The 25,144-nt window shown below is 45.2% G+C and overlaps 1 protein-coding gene across 3 annotated transcripts in view; it reads left to right on the top strand.

Annotated features, from left to right (window-relative positions):
* The window catches only part of FAM135B (family with sequence similarity 135 member B), a 269,866-nt gene that overhangs the window by 125,227 nt on the left and 119,495 nt on the right, over nt 1-25,144 (top strand). For all 3 annotated transcript variants that reach the window (XM_060287086.1, XM_030876275.2, XM_060287087.1), the window contains exon 3: nt 12,413-12,492. In XM_060287086.1, the coding sequence (XP_060143069.1) occupies nt 12,413-12,492 (80 nt within the window). The remainder of the gene's footprint in view (nt 1-12,412; nt 12,493-25,144) is intronic.

Below are 25,144 nucleotides of genomic sequence, written 5' to 3'. Positions count from 1 at the left end.
CCCTTTTGTCTATTTGTTCAATTCACTTAACATTTAGATAGTGTCATCTGTCTGTTAACCTTCCTGACCCAGGTCTTCTTCCTTACACTGAGCCCAGGGCTTGTCCAGACCTGCTAATCATGTTTGTACTAACAGTCACAACTACGGCCAGAGTGCAGAGCCTTGGCTGGGCGTGGGACTGTCTTCTTCACACCCACTGCCTCTTCTGAGCCTCACAGCCAACCCGAGAGGCAAACCTCCCGCTTTTCCAAGTCTTTCCGACCCTGAGTCCTTGCTTTCTACCCCACTCCTCACTGCCAGCTGGCGGGGAGTTCTCCAGTGACAGTTGGCCTCACAGAATGATCTTTTGGTTTCAAACGCCTCCCCCATTGTAATTACAGAGCACATCTCTTAGTCAAATGGAGCTAAGGGACTTCTTTATTGTGGTTCCGTCTGAACAGTTTTGCAGAAGTAAGGATTTGATGGATGAGGAAATGGACATCTCTACGCAGACAAGGAAATCCCTTGAAATCTCCAGAATGCCTTCAAGCTCCTGTTAGCTTTTATATCAAAAGGCAATTAAGAGGCAGAGCAGCTGAGGGAAGACAGTTAACCAAGGTGGTGATGATGTATTTTCTTTTTTAAAAAAAATTTTATTTTTAGTTGCGTTGGGTCTTCGTTGCCGCGCGCGGCTTTCTCTAGCTGCGGCGAGCGGGGGCTATTCTTCGTTGCGGTGCGTGGGCTTCTCATTGCGGTGGCTTCTCTTGTTTCGGAGCACGGGCTCTAGGCGCATGGGCTTCAGTAGTTGTGGCACGCGGGTTCAGTAGTTGTGGCTTGCGGGCTCTAGAGTGCAGACTCAGTAGTTGTGGTGCATGGGCTTAGTTGATCCGCGGCATGTGGGATCTTCCGGGACCAGGGCTCAAACCCGTGTCCCCTGCATTGTCAGGTGGATTCTTAACCACTGTGCCACCAGGGAAGCCCAATGGTGTCTTTTCAAAAGAGACACGTTCTGATGGAAAGGGCTGGAAACTGGTCAGGGATTCTTTCTCCGAGAACAGTTGGCAAGTGTGTTTATTTGTCTATCTCTGTCTATACATCCATCATCTATCAAGCTGTTTTTAATGCAAGTTTAGTACCCACTTACCCTTCGTCATAGCCCATGCATGATATATGACTCACACCAGATTACTTGTGTGTTTTCAGAACGGAAGCAGGGTAGCAGGTGACATCGTCCAAAACGATGTTTGAAGCATCTTGTATTTTCTGAGTACACACGGTGTGCAGGCACCTTTCATACATTATCACATTTATTCTTACAACAGACCTACCAGAGGGGTGTCGCTATGCATCTTTGACCAATGAAGAAACTGAGGCTCAGAGAGGTGAAATAATTTTCCTAATGTCACAGCCCTGGCAGGTGGCAGCGCCAGGATTCACACCCAGGTTGGACTCCAAAGATTGTTCATTCCCAGTGTAGCACAATGCCTTCCACAAAACTGTCTTTATTAAAATAATAATGGTAATAATTACATTAATTCAGCTGGTAATTATTAAAGACTTCTTTTGTGCTGTGCTAAACTTTTTTTATGTCACCCTCAGGTGACACTATGAGTTGGGTCTAATTGTTTATCTACACATTACAAGAGAGGAAATGGTAGCTCAGGAATGTTAAATAACTTTCCTAAGGTCATACAGCTGGGAGGTGATGAATGTGGGACTTAAACCAAGCTCTGTTTGATTTCACAGTCGGTACCTTTAACCACGCCACTTACACGCTCTGGGTGGTGGAGGAGGGCTATCTTGGGCCATCTGTTTATATAGTAGCAGATATTAGAGTGAATTATTTGGGAAATATCTGTTTGTAGTTCCTCATTCCCTATCCTGCATTCTAGCCAGACTGAGCTCCCCACTATTCCCATACGCGCTCTCCAGGAACCACCCCTCTGCAGGTCTCCAAGCCGCTCTTCCACCTTAAAATTTCATTGCATCTTCCCAGCATGGCCAAGACCTACCCATTCTTCAAGGGTGAGCCGAGATGACGCTAAGCTTCATCAGTACTAACCTACACTTGTGAAATGGGTCAAAGCCTAAAGAGGTCAGGTGAACTCACGTGCGGCCATATGCAACGTGAACACAATTCCATTATAGAGCACCCCTGTCTGCCAGGATCTCAATCATGCTCTGGGTCAAAGCCTGCGCTCTAATACCAAAGAAGCACACTGAGATTCTACGGAACATGGGTCCAGCCTTGTTACCCGGAGACCAGCATTATAAGGAGGACGTGCTGAAGATGGGTGACATTCAAGATACTGCCTTCTGCTCTAGCCACTGTGCTGTCTTCACTGGCCTTGACTCTTAGCTCCCACTTCTGTTTCTTGACATGTGAGGTCTCTCCTCACATGTATGCTGTGCTCCTTTTAAGGACCAGTTTTAATTCACTTCTGCCTTGGATGGACCCCTGCATCCTACTGAAAGCAACATCTCCCAATCTGAGCTAACCTTGCCCTTTACCTCATCCTCTCGGAAACCGAGAGCCTGCTTATGAAGAGAATTATTGTTTGCGACGTCGGCTTTCATCTCTGCTAGACTGTAAGCTCCTCGAGGACAGGGGCTGTTCTATCATCCATCTCTGGGTCCTCAGCCCCTATCTTGATGCCTTGTACCTGGCTTTGGTCAATTGACCATAAGTGAGTAGGAAGAATATGAATAAAGTGTACAGAAAACTTGCAACGCCTTTTTCCATTATCATCACTGGCATGGCTTTTCATGTTTGGGCTCTTCACGCTATTAGGAGTCATCATTGGACCCCACTTACATTTGCTGGTGACCAGTATATATATATGTTGACCTTAACTGGAAGAATATATATATATATTTTATTTTTGGAGTTATATAACTGTGAGCTTGCATCCTAATACTAGTTATAAGCTGTAAGTCTGTGAGCATATAGTTTCATTTTTTTGAGCTTCAGTTTCCTCAAAGGAATAGTGGAGGAGATAATGATCATTTATGAGTACTGTCCAGGTAGAACGTGACATTGTATGGAAAACGCCTGGTACGGTGCCTGACTCAGTTTGGCTTGTAAGAACGGGTGGCTTCCTTTATTCTCGCTGTGATATTGTGGTTGTTACTGTTAATATTTATGGAGTATCCAAAGCAACGATAAGATAATTTGCTCCTCTATGTATGCAAGATATTATCACTTAATACCAACATACATCCTAGAATTAAATTATGTCCAAATATATCGGTACGGTGGGTTGGAAAATGCACCAAAGTGAGCAGTCTTGTGTTCTAGTGCGGACTCTGCAAACTAGCTTGGTGGGCTTGGGGATCACCTTCCGATTTGCTGAGTCTACTGCCAATGGCAACATCTAGATAAGCCACTATTTTAATAATTACAATTATAGTTTGAAAAGGAATTGGTGCTTCCCACGTCTCATGCACTGTGCCAGGCGCTCTCCCTGTAGGGTCCCCTTTGTTCCTCATGACCATTGATTTTTAAGATGAGGAAACCAAAGCCCAGAGGGGTCAAATGAATTGCTCAAGGTCACGCACCTCGTAAGAGTGAGTCGGTATTTAACACCTGGTCTGTGTGAGGTACAAGCCACAGCTCTGAGGTTCCACCACGTGGTTTCATTCCGTGCCTCTGGTCCCTGTACACAGAAGACCTGTGAGTTGTGTTTGTTCCCCAGCCCTGCCCCCAGCCTCTGACATCTTGGACCTCGTTGCTGGATCAGGTCTTGCCCATTAGAAAAAGTCTCTCTGCAGATACCCTCGGCCCAGTGTGATATTGCACAGCACATTTTCTGGTCTGCGGTTTTAAATCACGCATGTCATTTAAAGCTGTGTGAGAAGCTTGAAAGCCTGCTTCCACCCAACGTCATTTAATCCACGCGACACAAATGTGAAGAAAATAAAATGCTGCCTGCCGTCAAAAAGAGAACCTATACCCGTCGAGTATGCACCGGTGCCGGGCATCTTTGATGACATCCCGTCCCACGTTGGCTCTCGAGAGGGAACCTTCATTTTACCTGCAGATGGTGCTTTTCTGGGTGAAATAGAGACCGACGCTGGCAACACTGACACACGGCCACTCATGCACATTAGAACCCCCATGTGGGTTGACTCGTTAGGTAGGAACAACAGGTCCAGCAGCCAGTGTGAATGAAAACAGCAGCGGGAGATGCCAGGATGGGGAAGCACGTTTGTTTCAGTGTTCCAGCGGCTCTGCAACCTCGTTTTTGATAGATAGCATTTCCAACTAGGCTACTTGTGTTGCGGCTTCGAGTTCCTTAAGTGGCCTGCTTTTATGAACAGGAGCATTTGTTTGTGAGCCTATTTGGTTGATACGTAAAAATACAATAGCAAAAATAATACCTGTGATTTACTGCAGTCCACTGTTGCCCTGCACCTTGGCTTTTATTTCTTTCGATATCAACTCTGGAAGGGAACTGATAGCCCCTTTGCAAATGAGAAAACTGAAGTTCAGAGAGTTTAAATTGTCTTCAGTCACACAAAAACATCGTTATCGTGGCTGTAGTTTGGTTTTGGTTTTTAATGTGAATAAGAAGAGGTGAAAATAGGGGAGGAATTACAGATATTTCGTTCTGCCTTGCAAGTCTGTATTCAAAGGGCACCCGTCTTGTGAAGGTCATTCTTCTTCCAGCTCGTAGGAGAATTATCCCAGGAACCTAACTGGTATAGCTTTATTCACTGAGGTGTCTCTGAGCAGTAAGATAGATTTTTCCAGAAGCCTCGGCAGTTTGAGTCCCACCCAACGGTGACTTTCTTGGAATTTTTCCAAAGTGCCTGCTTCTTTACTCTGTTCAGGTTTCAGATTCCCTTTCTTTAAAAGAATGGAGGGGTGATGGTACCAAGAGGAGGGGGCAGCAGTGGTGCGCTGATGAATGTTTAAAACTGGCTCCAAAGGAAAAAAAGAGTCGAAACACTGGTCAGTTTCCCTGATGCATATATACCCATCATGGCCAATTTCAGGCTACCAACTTGAAGGCAAAGAACCTGAAGTTTTGCAGTATTGACACACCACCGCCTGGTAGGGGATGTGCCGCTTAAACATGCAATAACTCTGTAAATGGGTTTCTGTAGACATTTGATTTAAAAACAGTTGGAGGGCTTCCCTGGTGGCGCAGTGGTTGAGAGTCCGCCTGCCAATGCAGAGGACACAGGTTCGAGCCCTGGTCTGGGAAGATCCCACGTGCCGCGGAGCAACTGGGCCCGTGAGCCACAATTACTGAGCCTGCGCGTCTGGAGCCTGTGCTCCGCAACAAGAGAGGCCGCGATAGTGAGAGGCCCGCGCACCACGATGAAGAGTGGCCCCCGCTTGCCGCAACTAGAGAAAGCCCTTGCACAGAAACGGAGACCCAACACAGCCATAAATAAATTAATAAAGCAAACTGTCAACAAGTAAAAATAAATGAACACTATTATATTTTAAAAAAAAACAGTTTGATTGAACACATGTTTATTAAGTAACCACAACTCAGTTTTGCCATTAGTGGGGTGTGTGTGTGTGTGTGTGTGTGTGTGTGTGTGTGTGGTGTGTTGTCCACACACCCTGTTGGAGAATGACAGTGAGTTAGGTTCAGCTACACAAAGAGATCCCTCTTCCTCCAGGAAGTAGCTTTAAACTCTGGTGGACCAAAACTGTCGCTTTGTTTCTACTTAAAAGTCCAACCTGGAATCTTAGATTTTAATGGCTTAATGCGTGGTAAAGCTAAGCTCTCCACTGCCAAGAGAAAGTCAGGGAGAGAAGTCAGATTGCCTCTGTCACGTCTTCTGAGTTTTTCCCCATAGAAAATATGGCCCCAGGACGGTCTGGAATCAGATTCCATCAGGAAAGATTGTGTTTGGCTTCAGACGTGTGACCAACCCTGACTTAAATACCACAGGGTGTCACGAGAAATCCAGACGCAGACAGCATCACTGTGCCACTGATGACACCAGGGATGCAGACTTCTATGTTTCTGATCCACCATCCTTTCCACACGGCTTTCGTCCCCACAGCTGAAAGGTGGCTGCTTTAACATCCACTCCTGTTTTCTGTCTGTGCCAAGTCAGAGAAGGGACACACAACCCAAAGGTCATACACCTGAGGCTGCTTCTTCCAAAGCTTTCTGCTTTGCTCCATCTGACAATGTATGCTTTTCTCGCCATAACCAGGAGAGGATCTTAAGATCTCTCCTGGCTGCAAGGGACTCCAGAGGGAGAGTATTTTTTTTTGCGGTACGCGGGCCTCTCACTGTTGTGGCCTCTCCCGTCCGTTGCGGAGCACAGGCTCCGGACGCGCAGGCTCAGCGGCCATGGCTCACGGGCCCAGCCGCTCCACGGCATGTGGGATCCTCCCGGACCGGGGCATGAACCCGCGTCCCCTGCATCGGCAGGCGGACTCTCAACCACTACGCCACCAGGGAAGCCCCTGGGAGAGTATTCTTGAGTGCACACTGCTTTCCCTGACAAAGTCTGTTATTTATTTATTTATTTTTTGTAAGGAAGGAGGGAATTATGGGTGCGTAGCAGACAGTTCACTATATGATTACCACACAGACCCTTCTGGATCAGCAGGGAGCTGGGGATACAGGAATGAGGAGTAAACGTCAGAGTAAACGTCAGTGGAATCTGACTCAATTGTTATAATCGTTGTTTTGATGCTGTTGAAGTATCCAGACAAATTTTGCTAAAATATTAAAGTGGACTTTTCTTGAAAAAGTATCTCATTATTTGCTACCGAAGCCAGTAAATTCCAACAAATGGACTGTAGTCCTGTCGTGGTGGGTGGATACTGTGAGAACAGATGAATCAGTCTATGAGTGTGTAGTGAAAATATATTGGTCATTTCCTGGGTCTTTTTTTTTTACTGTTGTTAATTTTTTGGAACATCGAGCCCCCCTTAGTGGCAAGATTTCCTTTGTTTCGCTGCTGGGCCAGAGAGATTCACCCCCAAATCAGTGGGTCTTCCACTTTCAGGTTGGGTTGCACAGCCATTAACAGGCGGAGTTTAAGAACTCACATTCTTACCCACTATGCTATATTGCCCCTGAAGACTCAAAGAAAGATGATGTTTTCCAGCCACATGGGCAAAGCCACATCATAGTAGAGCACTACATCTGTGTCCGCCACTTTGTATTACCATGCAGTATGTGCCCCAGGCATCTCTGAAGCTTGTCCCACCCAGACCCTCACCTTTCCCCCAGTTTCACCCCAGCTGTGAGGTTGGAGGATAGATAGGGTTAGTGTTTGGGGGAGGATGTCTATTTCACACACATCATACACCAGTATTTTATCTTTAATGGAATATGGGGGTTGAGAATCATACCCAGGGCTTTCCATGCACTGCCCTGTACATACCTCATGACAGGTCTGTGAGGTCATTACAGGTGTCATCACCCATGAGGAAAGGGGCTCAGAGAAGGAAAGTTATTGTCTCCATTTGCCTGCTGGGCTCTGGATCCTAGGCGTTTTGACTCCAGGCTCTGTTGACCTTTCCACAAACACAGTGATTTGTATTTTAGGTCATGTCAAATGTCCCTGGGTCCCGGAGTGGTGGTTTCATAATATGTCTGATATAAAAGTGCTTATGACAAAATGTCATAGATCTCCGTATTCCCATTATAGAATAGGATTTCTAGTTTTATTAGTATTAAAAGAATTGCTTGTGGATTCTGAGTCACACAGTTTTAGATGTTGGGATTGGATTGTATATACCCGTGGTTTGAGGGAATTCCTCTCGTTGGAATTTTCATTCATTCATACATTCCTCTGGCACTAAATGAATGTCAACTGTGTGTCAGCACCATGCTAGTTGCTGGAAATACAAAGATGAATAGGGTGTGGCTTCTCCTTCAGCAGCTGGTGGTGATGGATTTCTCTATAGTCAACTGAGAACTAATGTTTATGAGATGCTTTTCTCTCCTTAGTGCAGTGCTCTTAGTAAGAGCTCTAAGGGACACAGAAGTGAAAAGTATCATTCTTGTTCTCACTGTGTTTTTGAGAAAACAGGGGGAAATACATTAGTGATCAGAATGAGTGGGGTTGGGCTTCTGGGGATAAAAAGGTGATGGGGAAATTGAGGTGAGCTTATGAAGGTTGAAGCAGCAGGCTTTGCCATCATATGAGTGTACAACATTTATTTAATCTTTCTTTGTTTTTCTGATTTTTCATTATTATAAAATCACACACACACACTTTAAAGTTAGATTCCTAGGATAGAACTATTGGGTCAAGGAAAATAAACATTTGAGATTCTTGCCAAATTGCTTTCCGGAAAGGCTGTCGTGATTTTTCATTTCTACCAACAGTGTAGAAAAGTACAGCTCTCATTGTACTTAAAATACTTTTTTTTGTTGATTAGCAACTATAATTCCATCTGCAACCTTAATTCTTGTTTCACAGGTTCTGAAGATCAGGATGTAGATATCTTTGGAAGGGACATTATTCTGCCTGCCACATTAGGTAAAGGGCATAGTTCAGTGGATGGAAGCCAATAGAGGATGACTATTTTATTATCACTTCCCAAAAGGGGTTCTGTGGAAATCTAGACTCTTCAAGCATACCAGCACATTGTCTGAAGTTTTCCACTTCCTGGTCTTAACTTCTCCTTCCTTCTGACTGGTACTCATCTCCCATATTCTCCTACCACTTGTTCATTCTCCAAGGATTTGAGCCAACTGCTCCCTTCTTCATGATGTCTTCCTTGAGTCACCACAGCTGGAAAAAGGTGGCTTTAAGATGGTTAAAGGATATCTATTTGAAGCAATAAGGTTATTCTAGGAGATGCGCTAACGTTCTTTACCAAATATGTGAACTCGGACAAATTCCTTCATCTCTAGGGTTAGTTTTCTAATTTAAAGATGGAAGTCATGGTAAGTGCATCACAGATTTCCTGAAGGGATCAAACAGTATCATGTATATCATATATGACATGGTTTATGAATTTATGACCTGGCAGCACCTTCATGTCAGACAAAAGAGAATTGCTAAAGGGGTTTAAACATTCTGTGTAATCAAGCCAGAAGCCAAATGGACCAACCTAATTGAAACTTATTTCTTTCAACATATGCCTGTAAAGCATCTGAAGTGCAAGATGACTAGTTCTTTGAAATAAGGTTCAGTAGCACCAGTGCTTTTAAAGAGGAAGAGTTCAGACAGTGCTTGGAGTTGGTTATAAAAGTGTTACAATTATGCAATGAAATGTGGTTCCTATGAGATGTAACAGGCAAAAACGAATTAGTATTATTTCTGGATGTTGAACCTCATTGCCCTTTGCTAGCTTAACTACTTTAGCTAAGTAGTTAGATACCTCCAATGACTCAACGTCTTCTTTGGTTGACACTTGAGATGATGCTTTCTTTTACAAAGGCTTTATGGAGGGTCAAACAAGATTGCATACATGGAAGTTCCTAGAACAGATCCCAGCTCAGAGATGCTTAATAAATCTTGAGCATACCTGCAACTGCTTCCAGCACAGTCTGATAGGAAAGTGATGCATAGCCTCTGGCAATGAATGACCTATTTTATGTTCGGAGAGGAAGCCATTAGAATATTACAACTGCTGGTGGTGCAATTTGCGCCTCTTCCTTTGATGATGAGATTATTGAAATGCGCTGGTCTTTTATTATGGAAACACTAAAAGCGACATCTTGTATTTATATAAATTAGAGTTGGCCAGTTATTGGCCCATGGAGACTTAGCCTGAAAATGTGCTTTATCTTGTCAACACGGTGCTTTATTGTTAACGCCGTGGCCATAGTTGCTGCTGCTAATTGTTTTTGCTGTTACTCTTGCCATTATCATTGATTTATGAACCAACGTTTAAAAATATAAAGATGTTTTATTGAAAATTCAAATTTCTGTCTTCCCTTGAAACACGGAAAGATCTAGCATTGCCTAGCCAACATTTCTGCACAGTGGTAGTTAGCTAAGTAGCGTCTGTCTCCGATAGGCAGTGCAGGGACCTTCTACTCTGCCTCAGTCTCCCTCTCACAGGTGACAGTGTCCATGGTTATTTGTTATTGTGTTTCTCCTGTAAATTTCATGATGGTAGTAAACGTTCAGCTTATGTGAATGGTTCCCTTATGTGGAGACCCTATGGGGAGCCTGGATCTCTACCCTCCACACAGCAGTCACAAGGGCACAAATATGTTATGTTCCTGGGAACCTCCGGTCACATTTCCATCCACTGATCAATACATAAGCCTGTTTTAGGTGTGTTTCTGTTTAAAGGCATATATATATATATATATATATATTCATCTGGCTCTGGTTCATTGACATTGAACTCATGACTGACAGCAGTGTAACTCATACCAGAACAAAGCCTGTCTAACACACTGTTTTCTGTGTGAGGCACATCACAGCCTTCTTGCTTTTCGGAACACATTAGACAGGACTTTACCTCTGCACTCAGAGGCCATTTTAAATATCAAAAATAAGCTCCAACCAAAAAGCCTGCTTTCTGTAGGGAAAGGACCAGGAAGGAAGCAGCCTAGCAAGACAGAAACATTTTGACAATAGTAGTTCTACCCTAGCCAAGCAACACAGGAAAAACAGTGGCTTCACCTCCACCCACACCAGCAAAGGCCAAGTGTGAGCCTAGATGTCCACCACTGCCAGGCTGTAACAGGCCACACCTTCCCCCCACCTGGCAAGAGCAGGTCTCCAGTAGGGAGCTAGATATTCACTACTAGTGGGTGGTGACGAGAACTCCACCTAGCCTGGTTTACGTGGACACCCTCTGGGGAGCCTGGATCTCTACCCCGACATAGCAGTCACAAAGGCACAGATATCCCCAAGAGATCTTTGACAAAGTTTCAAAAGCAATTCTGTAAAGCCTTTCCAATAAACGGTCCTGAAGCAACTCGACATCCACAGGCCAAAAGAAAACAAAACAGAAATTCAACTTAAATCTCAGTCCTCATATAAAAATTCACTCAAAGTCAATCACAGACTTAAATGCAAAATATAAAACTTTTAGGGAAAAAAAAAATAGAGGCAAGCTTTGGGATCCAGAGCTAAGCAGAGAGTTTTTTAAAACTGGACACTTAAAAGAGTGATCCATTAAAAAAAATGGATAAATTCAACTTCGTCAAGATTAAAAACTTCTGTTCTGTAAAATGTGTTACAGAGGGGATTAAAAGGTGAGCTACAGGGAGGGGTATGTGTGGTATACGAGGCAAAAGAGAAAATGCAGAAAACTCACCATCATGTCTTTCCTTGGACCTCGAGGTCCCTAGACTGTTTGCTTTCTTTTTCACCTTTAAGAATCTTCTTTTGTTTGTTTTCTATATACTGTCTAGAGTTTTTAGCTGTACTTAGTGGGGATAGAAAAAAGTATGTCTACTCCATTTTTCCTGGAAGCAGAAGTCATGACAAGTCCCTTTTTTTCTTTTCTTTTTTTTAAATCCTCATTCTACAGATATAAGAACAAGTTCAGAGAAGTTGTGTGATGTACTCAAAGTCACACAGCTCTCAAATGATGTCACCCAAGCTACATAAGTGCAGTGCCAGTGCTCTTTGCTCTACATCTCCTTGGATCACTATATACATATAGACATGTCAACAGAAACATTCTCCAAGTGTATTCACAGTGCAACAGAGTCCATAGCAAAATAGCTCCCAGCTGTGAGTTCAATGAGCCGTGAGAGACTGATGTGTTCATGGTCTATTTTACTTCTATTTCACTTGGTTTTATTCACGTTCTGTTACACAATGGTTTTGAAATCAGTGGAAGGGGAGAACAATTATGAGGCCAGAAATGTTCCCAAGTGCTTGCAAACAAAAGGATCATTGATTGCAAAGCACAGAACTTCAAAAAATGCTTCTGCACATGTGGCAAAAGAAGACAGTTGAGAGAGTTTGCTGACAGTGTGAGAACCTGCACGATATTCTGAAATGACCGAATCTGGAAATGCGGGTGACATAATAGAAACAAAGGCACAGAAATACACTGGTAAAAATGTTTGTCAATATCCCCAGGATTAGCAGTTCAGCTGCCAGTGTTTCTAAAGGAAATGTTTGTCTGTGTTGCAACGTGATAGCAATTCAATTTGTGTATGGATTGTTCACCATGCATTAAACTTCCTATTTTTCTGTAAAATGGACTTTTTTGAGTGAAGAAAAATCACACCCCTAATGTACCTGTGCTATATGACCTATCTTTTCCTTTTTCCTATTTCCGTCACTACCAACCTCTTATGTGTTTCCTACGATCTCAGGTGTCTTCAGCTTGGCCCATCCCATCCCTTTCCCACTATGCTAACAAAATAAATCTCTCTTTGTTGCTAGATGATCATGCATGTCATCCAGAAACTTTCCTGGTTCCCTACAATCTTTAGGATTAAGTCTAGGTATTTTTAACAGCAGCCAACAGTAAGAAATCTGATATTCAGCAGCCTGTCCTCTGTTCTTTTCTTAGGTATTATCAGATCCGAGTGACCTTGAAGGTGTCCTCAAGGATCCCCCACAGACTGAGTGCCTCCATCCTTGGGCAGACAGGTAAGCAGGAGGATGGCAGTGGGGCACTTGTTCCCCGCTGGTAAGCCTTCATTTATCACTGTAAGCCAGAGCTTAGCAGAGTGCTGGATACATAAAGGCACTCAGTAAGTCATTGTTGAATGCTGAATGAGTGGGTTTTGGAAATGGAGACCCACTGTTGCTTTGGCCACGTGTGTACGTTATTGCAAGGGGGACCTGGCTGAAGGAAAAAACAAACAAACAAATACTCGCCCAGGAGCAGCTGGCATCTGAGGATAAACCTGGCTGTGGAGGTTGGCGAAAGTCAAGTCAGGGAGGAAGAGGAAGGGAAACGGCATCCAGCAGATAGGTAAGAAGAAACCTGTTGTTGAAGAGAATTTGATAATCATCTAGGTATAGGGGACTGAATCAGCAGGCAGGTGTGGTAGCACTTTCTGTGCACAGCAAGGAGTCAATGCAGCACTCCTAGGGAAGAAGGATTGCCAAGAACAATCCAGGTTCTAACCTTGGAGAAACTGGAGTATTAGTAGGTATCCAGGGCTCCCAGCAGTTTCAGTGTAATAGTGTTGAGTCCGAAATATAGAACTTATTACATAAAAAATAAGGCTAGGCGTCAAGATTATATTCTAACAGAAATATTTTCATTAGTAAATTTGGGAGAATGTATAGATCAGCCAGACCTGAAGAAGAAGAAGAAACACTTCGGGATGGAAGCAGAAGTATGGAGATAAAAAGACAGAACTAGGTGAAACCTGCTTAACTTTCACTGTACAAGGTAGCCAAGAATATTATAGAAATCATATCCAGCAGAGTAAGAGTTCCAGTCATAGCTACACTTCCAAAAATTCATCTGGAGTTGCCCTGGCAATTAGACCACCCCATTGTTGACAGTGATATTATGGTGAGTAAAACTGCATGCAGTTGAATAACCACAAAGTGGGAGTGTAGATGTGGTGACATGTTTAGCTCCACCTGGGAGGAGGAGTGGGAGATTCGGGGCAGAGTAGGCTACTTGGACCATGCAAGGGACAATCAGGGGAGGCTGATGGTTTATGGGCAACAGTTTGACTCAAGCCTGTGATACAGAAAGAGAAAGATACTGGAGACCACCGGCTCCTCCCCTTACTCTGGAAAGAGTTAAGCATTAAGTAGTAGTCAAGGCTCCACATTTCCAGGGAGGTCCTTCTCTTCCACCCTTCACTCTCCTCCTCTCTCCAGGAAGTAAATCAGGCATCTAAGACTGGTGGTCACTCCCTCTCCTATGTGCATTCAGGACGCCTGTAGTTCCCCACTGTGCTACCACCTGTGTCGTGCCCCTTCCCCAACCCAGCTTCTGCCAGAAGAAGGTTCATGGAGGTGAATGAGAAAGTAGAAGATTTGAACCCAAATCTTGCAGGAACTAGTCATGTGATCCCAGGCGTTAACAACTTGAGCTTCATTTCCTCACCTGAAACATGAGGGTAAATGTCCATCCTCTGTAGGGCTTTGTCTTAGACATTATAGCTCTAATTTTGTTTATTTGGGTCCTTCTCTTTTCTTCTTGGTGAGCCTGGCCAGAGGTTTGTCAATTTTGTTTACCCTCTCAAAGAACCAGTTCTTGGTTTTACCGATGCTTTTTCTGCTGTTTTTTAAATCTCTATTTATTTCCTCTCTGATCTTTATTATCTCCTTCCTTCTGCTGACTTTAGGTTTTGTTTGTTCTTCTTTTTCTAATTCTTTCAGGTGGAGGGTTAGGTTATGTATTTGAGATTCTTCTTGTTTTTTAAAGAAGGCTTGTATCGCTATGAACTTTCCTCTAAGAACTGCTTTTGCTGCATCCCATAGATTTAATATGGTTGTGCGTCTTGGAGATTATAAATGAAAAGGGCGTTTTATATTTTACAGAGATTATTAAGGTAAATGTCCCAGATTAGGAACTGGCACAAAGGAAGTGTCCAATCAGTCTGACATGTGAGTGGTCACCTGATCAGGGGTTTGAAGCTGGGTTCTGGTCTCAGGGACAAGGCTGGACCTGGAAGTCAGGTGGGACTAATGCCTAGCTGACTTGATGGATGCCATCCCCAGGTCCCCGACAAAGGACTCTGCTTCTTCTCGCGACTGTGTAGCTCAGGAGCTCAGTCCCTGTCTCTGGCTGAGCTGTCTCTTGGAGCTGAGAGACCCAGCTGTGACGATCAGAGGACTGCTGGGCGTCCAGCAGCTGGCAGAGCCCAGCAAGCAGCTTGGGGGAGGGAGGACTCCTGCTGGTGCTGCACAGAGACAAAAGAAAGAAAAATGCAGTTTGGGGAAAAAAAGGCTATTTTCTTCTTTGGTCTAGTTTGGCATGGGGATAATTGTGGTCCACTTGGTAGGTCCTTGAGTTTACACGAGTATGATATTTAGAACAGAAGGCCCATATGGAGGTCAGCAATAATTACAATAGGGATGGCTCCGTGGGTGAGGAATAGATAGTGTTGGCGATTTCTTCCTCAAGGTGAATTTTCCAATTTTAGTGTTTTCAGTTAGACATTGCCTCATTACAAAGCACTCTGAAGCTTAGTGGTTCAAAACAACAGTTTATTCTTGATGTTTTGAGTTGGCTGGGCTCAGCCAGGTCTTTTGTGCACTGCTTTCAGCTGGGATCTCAGTGGAGGACAGATTACCCACGATCATAACATCAAACGTGTCTTCACACACATCTGATCTCTCAGTTGAGGTGGCTGAACTGCCTAAGGGAATGGTCCGGCTGTCTCCAGTTGGGTGTCCAACTTCTTCTGTGGTAGCTCAGGTCACCAAGGGAAAGAAAGTGGAAGATTCCAGGTCTCTTAAGGGCTAGGCTGGGAAATGGCACAGGGTCTGTCTTCCACATTCCATTGGTCAAGGCCAATTGCAAGGCCAGTGCAGCTTCAAGGCAGGAGTGGAATATTCTCCAGCCCTTCATGGAGCAACTTCTGTACGTACAGCAAAGGGAGAATGTTTCAGCAGTCATATTTACATCCAGTCACCCAGACGTATTTCCTGTTACCTGCATGTAGTTCTCAGTAAAAAAGAAAAAATATGTACATGTTTAGTCGAGTACCGATATATTGAGAAATCACCAGAAGGAGTCAAAACACTTGATGTCATTGACACTTATCAGTTGAGTGATCTTATGGGGACAAGTCATTTAATTTGTTTTTTTGGTTGCATTTATCTCTAAAACAGAAATAGGAAAAGGTTTCTCTGTCTAAAGAGGCAGAATTCAGGAGTGGTGCAGGACACACACTCAGAAATTTCTGGGTTCAAATCCTGCTTCCGACTCTTAGCCATGTGGATTTAGGAAAGTTATTTTAGCCAATTTGGTTTTTTGGGTTCTTCACCTATAAAGTGGGGCTGGTAGGAGATCCCTACCTCATAGGTTTATGTTAAGGTTTGAATGAGTTATGCAAGGAAATGACTAGAATGGTCCTGGCGCACAGTAAGCCCACAATAACCACTAGCAAGAGTAAGTGATGCTATTATGCGTTCAATAGTTGTTTACCTAGTAGCATCTGCCCCAGGCTGGTCCCATGGAACACATCCCTGGGGATGAGAAGATTCCTTCCTGCTCTGGAGGCACCCACAGTCTTCCTGGGGAGACAGAAGTGTCACACTAACAAATACAGTAGAGGTGGAAGCTGACACAGCTCATCTGAGACAATGAGAGCTGGAAGGGTGAGCAGAAGTTGGCCGTGCAGGCAAAGGAAGGGAAGGATGTTCTCGGCAGAGGTACCAGGCCCCGATATCCCTGGGACCTGAGCAAGGGTGTTCCTGGGATGATGAGAGATCTGGAGTGGCAGGTGATAAGGACAGAGACAAAATGAGAAGAGAAACCTTGGCGGCCGGGTTTGGAGGCCACGATATGCCATGTGGAGCAGATTGATTTCGTCTCAGAGGCACAGCCAGATGAAATGAAAGCACTAGGAAGACATAAATCCAGTGCTGTTCGAGCACAAGACGTTGCTGCACAAATTAAGGGGCAGAATTATACAGTCTTTCTCTCTTTTTAGATATATCTGTTCTCTGGTAGCCATATGATATGGAAATGTGTTTCAACTACGTAGGTGATTTGGATTCTGCTTCTCTAGATGGGAAATACTTTGTCATTGGGTTTTCCAAGGTAGGTGTTTATGATTTGATTCTGTGAATAAGAAAAAATAGTAACTCCCCATGTGAAATGTAGCCATAACCTGTATACTACGGTGTTTTCTTTTCTTCTGTACTTTTAAAAAAGGTGACTTGGGACAGGTTTCTGTGGTAAATGGATAGTTCCTTCTTGTCTGAGGTAGCGACATATCTTGTAAAATAGACTAGGACAGGCTCTGAGCTTGTACCAGGTAAGAGCAGTCCTCCCCTGGGCATTCTAGAAAGATGACCACATGACAGAAGGGCCATGTGTGTGAACAGGTGACTGTACCCCAACTGGAACAGTGCATCACATCTGCTCCTGGCACTTGGTGCCAGGCATAAAGGGAGCTACTTCTCTGTAGATGTGGAAGGGTGGGTGATTCGGGCCAGTGGTCAGTACGACTCTGAAGGCCACTGGGTCTTGGTCATCACCCAAAATAGAAAAGTATGAATTGTAGGTGATCCCCTAATGGTTCACTGACACCAGGCTATCCCTGGGCTGTTCCAAACCTTTTCAGGTTCCTCCTATAAGCCGAAGTCCTGGGTGCCAAGAGGTACAGAGATGAATGATGGTCAATGAAAATATAAGGGTTAAGGGATTCCAGGAAGAGAAACCAGAAGTAAGAAATTTTTTAAAAAATGTGATTCTGTTTGCTTCAAAGGCTTACATTTTGTGAGTCTCACAGCTTTGTTCTCTCTTCTGAGTTCAGGGTTACAGGTAATTGGCATGTCTGCATCTGTGAATGAATGTTACGGATACGTAGCCTTGGCAATTTCCTTCCACCAAAATGACGCTATTCAATAGATTGTGCAGTCCTTCCTACCTGGAGATGTTAAAAAAATATTATTTTCCCTTAGAGGGATGATCACGGAAGGGAAAATAGGGGGAGGGATGCTGCCTAAGCTGGTTGAGGCTGTGCTAGGCGGTTCGGCACAGGCATCTGCTAGTCACCGCTCATCAAAGCAGGAGAAAGGATGAGCAGTAAATTGTGAACGTGTAAAAACGGCCATGATTAGTTTTAGTCATGTTTTGAGAGGTAATTTCCCTTTCCATTAGCAGAAGCTTTTATGAGTTTCACCGTGTTAAGGGGTGGGGAGGGACATTTATTCTTCAAATGAATCAAACTAACTTCTTTTCAGGGTCCATTAACGTACCCCTACATATCAAATATGCTTGTTTTCATGGAGAATATTAAGCAGGTAAAACACTCCAGCTCCCAGGCTCTGAGTGCCCACCTGGGGCTGGAGGAGAGTGATGCTCAGGGCTGTCAGGAAGGATGTGCCTGGGTGAGCCCAGGCTTGAAGTATGCTCTCCCCTCTGGTCCTTGCAGCAGTCAACTGAGAAACGCCGAAGCCAGGGCCCCTCACCTTGGACTCCCAGTGCAAGCTGGGAATCTGCTCTGCCAGCTGGTGCGGCGACCCAGCTCCCTGGGGGTCCAAGTCAGAATTGTTGCCTATCCTTTGTCCTTGAGATCAAGTCTTAAAGTCTGCTTGACCTCCAAGGTTCTTCTTTGGGAAGCTTTCTCCAGTCTCTTGTACCACGGTTCACGCCTCTCTGCCTCTGCTTTTGCTTTCCATGCCTATCCCTCCTTTCCTCACCCTTTCACCCTGCTAGTCCCACTAGGCTGGCAGAAAGGATTTATGCTGGTTCTCCAAGGGCGATCCCTTGCCCCTGGCAGAATTACTCATTCCCTGTCTGAGCATATCCTCTTCACTACCTGTACACACACAGCACGTGCCCCTCCCCCATTTGTGGGCTTCTCCTGCCCCTTTGCTCTCAGTACCTGCACCTGGGACTTTGCTTGGAGGACCACCCCAGGCTCCCAGAAGCACTCTGCCCAAGATCTGAACGTGCCTGGGAGTTTGAAGCCCACCGTCCCCTATCCCCTCCCCACCCAACCCCTGCCATGAACCAGTGAGTATTAGTGCAGGGATACAGAAGCCCATCTCCCGTCTCATGATGGGACAGACTGAGATGTAGCTCACCCTGCAGAGTCCCCTGCAGGATCAGGCTGGCGCTGCCTTCTTGGGGACCTTTGCTGAAATGCACCCTTGCCTGTCTTCCTTCCTTTTCCTGAAATGTGTCCCCACGTCCCAGGTGGTCTCACTGGGCACACCTGTGCTAAATCGCCTGCACGCAGGTCCTCTTCTCTGGATGTGCTGTTTATCATCTGTGTCCAGAAACCACTAGAAGAGGTACTGCAGTTCATTCATTATCACATAGGAGGTGTGGTGTGAAGTTAACCAGACCTGCGTTCACCTGGGTTCCTTGTGACCCTGAGCCAGTAGCCTTTGGGTTTAGTCCCCTATAGAAATGACCCTAAGGGCTGTTTTGGGGATCAGTTGATGTACTGTATGTGGGTAGGGAATGGACTTCCTGTCGCATTGGGAGCCTGCATGTATACCTACACATCAAAGCGTGACCTCCTTGATCACCCTCCTGCCACATTTTTCAGGGATGGTCCCCTAATCTGTCCCGCAGTTAATGCATTTTCTGTAGAGATACTTACACAGCAGCAAATCCCGGATTCTAAAGCCAGCTGTGTACAAGGCACAGTTGACACAGAGCTTGATGGCTGACCCTGCTCTCCTGAAGCTCAAGGACTGGGGTGGGGAACCACGGGGTGAGTGACAAGGGCTCAGGAGGACGGAGGCCCTGGGGGCCCAGGGCTCAGGACAGCCTTCCCTGGAAGGCCCGACTGCTGTCTTCCTGAGTCTGTCTTCTGTGAGCACACCTGACCTCCAGGTGTCCCGACTGTAGGTCCAGGTCGTCAGTGCAAATCTCTCTGTGCTCGGAAAGTGAGCAGAGTCCCGCCATCGGGTCTTCACAGCCTCAGCTGCCCTGCCATCTGCACACCTGCCCTGGTGCTTCCCTCCACGCTGAGCAAGGCTCCTGGGCCCCCTGCCTGCTCTCCACTCAGACAGCAGCACCACCAGCGCGCACCTGCATGGCAAAGCTGCACCTGGGGAACCGCATTTCAGGGAAACACACCTAGAGAAAAAGGCGAGGGAGAGCACAGGCTCCCTGAAGCGTAGGCCAGAGAAGATACACACACATCAGAGCCGCTTCCCTTGCGGATGGGAGAGAACAATCTTTATCTCTAGAGCACTACACACAGGCTCCAGAACCAGGTGGCTGAGTCCCAGTCACTCTGGGTGACCTTGGGCTTGTTTCTAACCTCCCTGTGCCTCAGTTTCCTTCTCTGTAACATGGGAATAGCGATAACAATAACAACAATAATAGTAATATTAATAATAGTACCTTCTTCATAGGTTTGTAAGAATTTAAAATATTAATGCACATAAGCACGCAGAGGGGAGCCTGACATCCTAAACCCTCAATAAATCCCGGCTATTTTTAAGTTTTATTACAAAAGCCAGAGTCAGCAGACTTGGGTGAAATTTACATGAACTGAAATGTTAGTCCTGATGGGTTTTGCTCATTCGGGAAAATGTTTCTCGGGTGCCTCCCGTGTGTCAGGCACTGTTTCTGGAGCTCTTGAGCCCCCAGATGCCCAGCTACAGATGTTGTCTTCAGAAGCAGTGAACTTCCCATCGCTGGAGGTTTCAAGCAGAGGTTTTCGCATGGTACGAGACAGTAGCCAATGAAAAGAACATTGTATGAGAGTGTACATATAGGCAGCGTCATTCTAGTTTTTTTTTAAATGAAGAGACATTACATGGTTATTATTATTATCGTTATCATTATTATATACTTAGGGATATAAATTAACCCTCAGTGTGGAAGTTGATGCTTACATTTACACACCAAGATGCTGGTCATGTCGATTTCTTCAGTTCTGGCTCCCTGGTGCCGCCAGAGCGCCTGGGGCACAGCTGGCTTCACAGGCTTGTTTACTGCCTTAGTGAATACAAGACCAGAGGGCAGAGCTTGGGCCAGAATGAAAGGAGGAGGGAGACTCAATCCCATACCATTAAAAGAAGAGCAAGCTTTTGAAGGCTCAGCGAACAGGTTGTTTTGGGGGGAAGCATTTCAGTGGGAAAGGATGCTGCTTCGCCTTCTCAACAGTCAAACAGTTGTTAAGAAAAAAAGCTGATGATTATTTAGAAAAAAGCAAAGTATCCCAAAGAGGCAGGCTAACTTCTTCCTGATTTGGCCAAGTGGTCCCAGAGAATCTAAGAATGGCCCATGCTGTGTGGAATTTGGAGTAACAACACGGAAGGTGTCTGGGAAGTGGCGGGGAGATGTTCAGGACCCCCTCAAACCACAGAAGAGTTTCTCCCAATGTGGTGCAAGGACCTCCCCTCCCAGGACACCCTAGGGACTAGCAAGCAGCCAGTTTCTTGATCCCTCCTCCCATGCCTCCTAAGTCAGACTCTAAGAGCGAGACGAGATGTACCTGGATAAAATACCAAAGAGGAGATTCACATGGGGACGCACAAGAGCAGAACCTTGGAATTCTGTAATTGCAGCTAATAAGCTGGTGCTAACGATGGATACTTGGATGATTTAGTCTTCTCCGCTCAATGACTTACAGTTACAGGAAGATTCTGAAGTCTTAACACTGTAATGTAAAAGACAGGTCCCTGAGGACGGTCCTATGTGGCAGAGGGTCTTTATTCCTGATCTGCTGACAGGTGCGTTTTTATCCAGTGCCTCTGGAAAACAGTGCGGTCATGAAATGAAAAGAAATACTTTCCTCTGAGCTGGCTGAGGCTGATTGCTGGGTATTTACCCTGTCTTGGGCATAAGCTCTTTTTTCACTGTGAGGAATGATAAAGTCTATCTTGTCCAGTATTCTCACATGGAAAATGAGGGAGTCTGCGTCCCCATTTACACGTGGATTTTTTTTTAATTCAAGGGAGCACACAGAGGAAGAGCCAGGTGTATCAGAACCTCTGGTTCTGGGGAGGTTCTGGGAGGGAGGAGGAACATATTTCAGGGTAAAAGTCCTGCTAACGGAGATTCTGTACTCCCCACACTGGGCGCCAGAGCCATTTCAAAACCGCTATCAGGTCTCGCTCTTGCCTTTTTATAGAGTGTCTTCGATTCATGGTGCTATTTATGCGCGCCCAGTAAAAAACGAGGAAAATATTACTTGAGGCTTCACTCAGAGCAAAATTCCCCGACAGCTGCCCAGTGATTTGAACACGAGCCATTTTAAAGCAGAGTAGGGTTGTCCTGGAGAGTGGCGTTACTGGAGCAGGCTTTCTCACAGATTGGCTTTCCATGCATCTATCAAATAACCCTTTCTTTCTAAGGACAGCCCAAGATAAGAGGATGTGAAAGAGCAGTGAAAACTGCTCATGCTGGAAAATTAACAGAAAATTCCTATCTTACCTTTACATATCCGTAGCGTATTTGGACAGTTACAGAAACAGGATTTTCCACTTTGTCTTGGTAGCTAATTCTGAAGATCCCAAGGAGAGGCTATGAGGAACACATACTCTCTGAAGAGCATGGCTTTTACTCAGAATGTTCTTGAAAGAAAAGCATGAGAGTTTTGTTTCTTTTTATTCCATTAATTTTTTTTTGTAATAATACATCCACTTTAAGTAGACAGTGATTTTTTTTTTTTTTTTTTGCGGTACGCGGGCCTCTCACTGTTGTGGCCTCTCCCGTTGCGGAGCACAGGCTCCGGACGCACAGGCTCAGCGGCCATGGCTCATGGGCCCAGCCGCTCCGCGGCATGTGGGATCTTCCCGGACCGGGGCACGAACCCATGTCCCCTGCATCGGCAGGCGGACTCTCAACCACTGCGCCACCAGGGAAGCCCAAGACAGTGATTTTTTTAAAGACTTTACTTGGCATGACCCAGCACGCACATATTCTCAAGGAAACCTTAGGTAATATAGATGCACAGAGCCATCCAGCCTGAGAATTTTTTTAAAAAATTTATTTTACTGCAGTATAGTTGATTTACACTGTTGTTAATTCCTGCTGTTCTGCAAAGTGATTCAGTTATACATATATATACATTCTTTTTCAGATTCTTCTCCATTATGGTTTATGCCGGAATATTGACTATAGTTCCCTGTGCTGTGCAGTAGGACCTTGTTGTTTATCCATCCTGTATATAATAGTTTGCATCTGCTAATCCCACACTCCAAGTCCATCCCTTCCCCACCTCACCTCCCCCTTGGCAACCACTAGTCTGTTCTCCACGTCTGTGAATCTATTTCGTAGATAAGTTCACTCGTGCCGTATTTTAGATTCCACATATAAGCGATATCATAGGGTATTTGTCTTTCTCTGTCTGCCCTACTTCACTTAGCATGATCGTCTCTAGGTCCATCCATGTTGCTGCAGATCAGCCTGAGAGGTTTTCAGTCCATATCCAGTGCAATGATCGTTCTCCATCACTCTCAGGACTCAACTCATTTTAGTTCACCACTGCCAAAGGCTGACCTGCATCACCTTCACACAAAAGCCAGGGTAGTACCTTTTACAGATAATTTGGATTATGTTGGGCCGCTACTGAAAGTCTTCTAATGATGATGATGATGACACAGAATGCTTAATATACACCAGGCACCGTCTGTATTCTTTGCATATATTAAATTTTCTCACTTCTCACAACTCCATAGGGTAGGTGCTATTATTATCCCCACTTTATAGATAAAGGTGCTGATGTGCACATCTGGGAAGAGGCTGGGGTAAGGTCCCATTCAGGCGGTCTGGCTCTTAACTACTGCATCATATTGCTTCATGGAGACCTTCGAACAAAGTACAGAGTCCTTAGCAGGTCCTGATTGGCCCCTGTATGGTCTGATCCTTGACTTTCCCCTTAAACTCATCTTCTCCCTTCTTCCCCATCACTCTTACTCTTCCTTGAATCACCAAGCTCATTCCCAACTCAGAGCTTCTGAACTTAGGGGGTCCTTCCACTGTGAAGTTGGTCGTTCCTCTGCAATCTTCACCTAGCTTGCTTTCTCAGTGAATCCAGGTCAGGTCTCTGCTCACATGTCACCTCCTCAGAGAGGCTTCTTGCCCAGTTATTTAAAAAAAAATTAATTTCTTGTTATAACTCAGTTTCTCATTCTGCTTTATTTTTCTTCGTACCACTTCAGCTAGTTTTATTCCATATGGATTTATTGTCTGTCTCCTCTAAAATTGGATAATAATGCTACTTTCAGTAAACCGTCACTGTTTTCTATGTGCCACGAAATAGAATATTTCAAATATGTTACGTATTTATGTGTGTGGATTTACTTTATCATCACACCTTCCCTAAGTGATAAGTTACAGGAATAGGTCCCATTGTACAGAAGAGGAAATTTAGGCATGCAGAGCTCGTGGACTGGCTCAAGGCCTCCCAGGTAGTGAGTCTCGGAGTGAGGATTCAAGCCCAGTGAGCCGGGCTCCAGGGTCTGGCAGGTCCCTACTCCCCCCGCAGTGCTAAGGACAGGACCTGTGCTGAGCGCCAGCTGGAGGAATAAATGAGCAATGTTGACACATGGCCCTGCCCCCCACCGGGTCCTGCAAGCTGGACCAGAATTACTCCTTGAGCCCCTCCACCAGCACCCCCTCCACACTGCGTCAAATTTCAAGTCCTATCAGTCGGGACTTTCTCCTCCTTCTCGGGGCTTCCGGGTCCTCTCCAAGCCCACTGACATCACTCTGCTCAGGCTCAGTCTTCTCTCCTGGGCTCGGCCTCCTCCCCAGCCTCACTCGCCTCACACTGCAGCCCTCATCACTCCCGTGGACACTGTAGTAGCAAAATCAGACCTTCAGGGGCTGCCCCGCCGGTGTCCCGTGGATGTGCTTTTAGGATAAATTGGGATTTAGTCATCCCAATTTTACTATTTAAATATTTTCAACCTTTTTTAGAAGAGGCAGTGAACCCCATGTTCATGCCATTGTTTCAATGAGTGTTTACACATGGAAGACCCATCGAACAGCACAAAAACGGCATCTATGGTCTATCTGGGTTCAACCCCTGGTTCCACGTCTTTGAAACTGAAACAAGTGCCCAGTGCCTCCGTTTCCTCCACACAGGAAACTCAGGGCTGCTTCCAGGGAAGATTTAAGCTGAGGTTCATTCATGCAGAGTCACCAGCAATTACCCAGAGATTCATGTCAGCACTGGGGATACGTTCACACGTGGAGGTTCTGTGGGTTTTGAAGAGAAGGCAGCCGAGGACGGCTGGGGCCCCATGAACACCTGGGCTGAGCAGATGAACAGAAGCTCCTGAAGGTGCCTGAGGAGGGAAGCCAGAGAACTGAGAGGAGAAACAAGGATGGGATTGTATTTGAAAGAGGGAGTCTCAGTCCACAGTGCCAAACGTTTAGAGAGGGTATTTTGTTTTCTTAATTGAAGTATAGTTGATTTACAATGTTATGTTCGTTTCTGCTGTACAGCATGGTGATTCAGTATATATATACATATACACATACATATCCTTTTTCATATTCTTTTCCATTATGGTTTATCACAGGATTCTGAATATAGTTCCCTGTGCTCTACAGTAGGACCTTGTTGTTTATCCATTCTGTATATACTAGTTTGCATCTGCTAACCGCAAACTCCCACTCCATCCCTCCTCCACCCCCTCCTCCCCCTTGACAACCACAAGTCTGTCCTCTATG

The sequence above is a fragment of the Globicephala melas genome, chromosome 17, assembly GCF_963455315.2.
Source record: "Globicephala melas chromosome 17, mGloMel1.2, whole genome shotgun sequence".
Lineage (NCBI taxonomy): Eukaryota > Metazoa > Chordata > Mammalia > Artiodactyla > Delphinidae > Globicephala > Globicephala melas.
The sequence above is the reverse complement of the archived record's forward strand: the minus strand, read 5'-3'. Positions and strand labels throughout refer to the sequence as shown.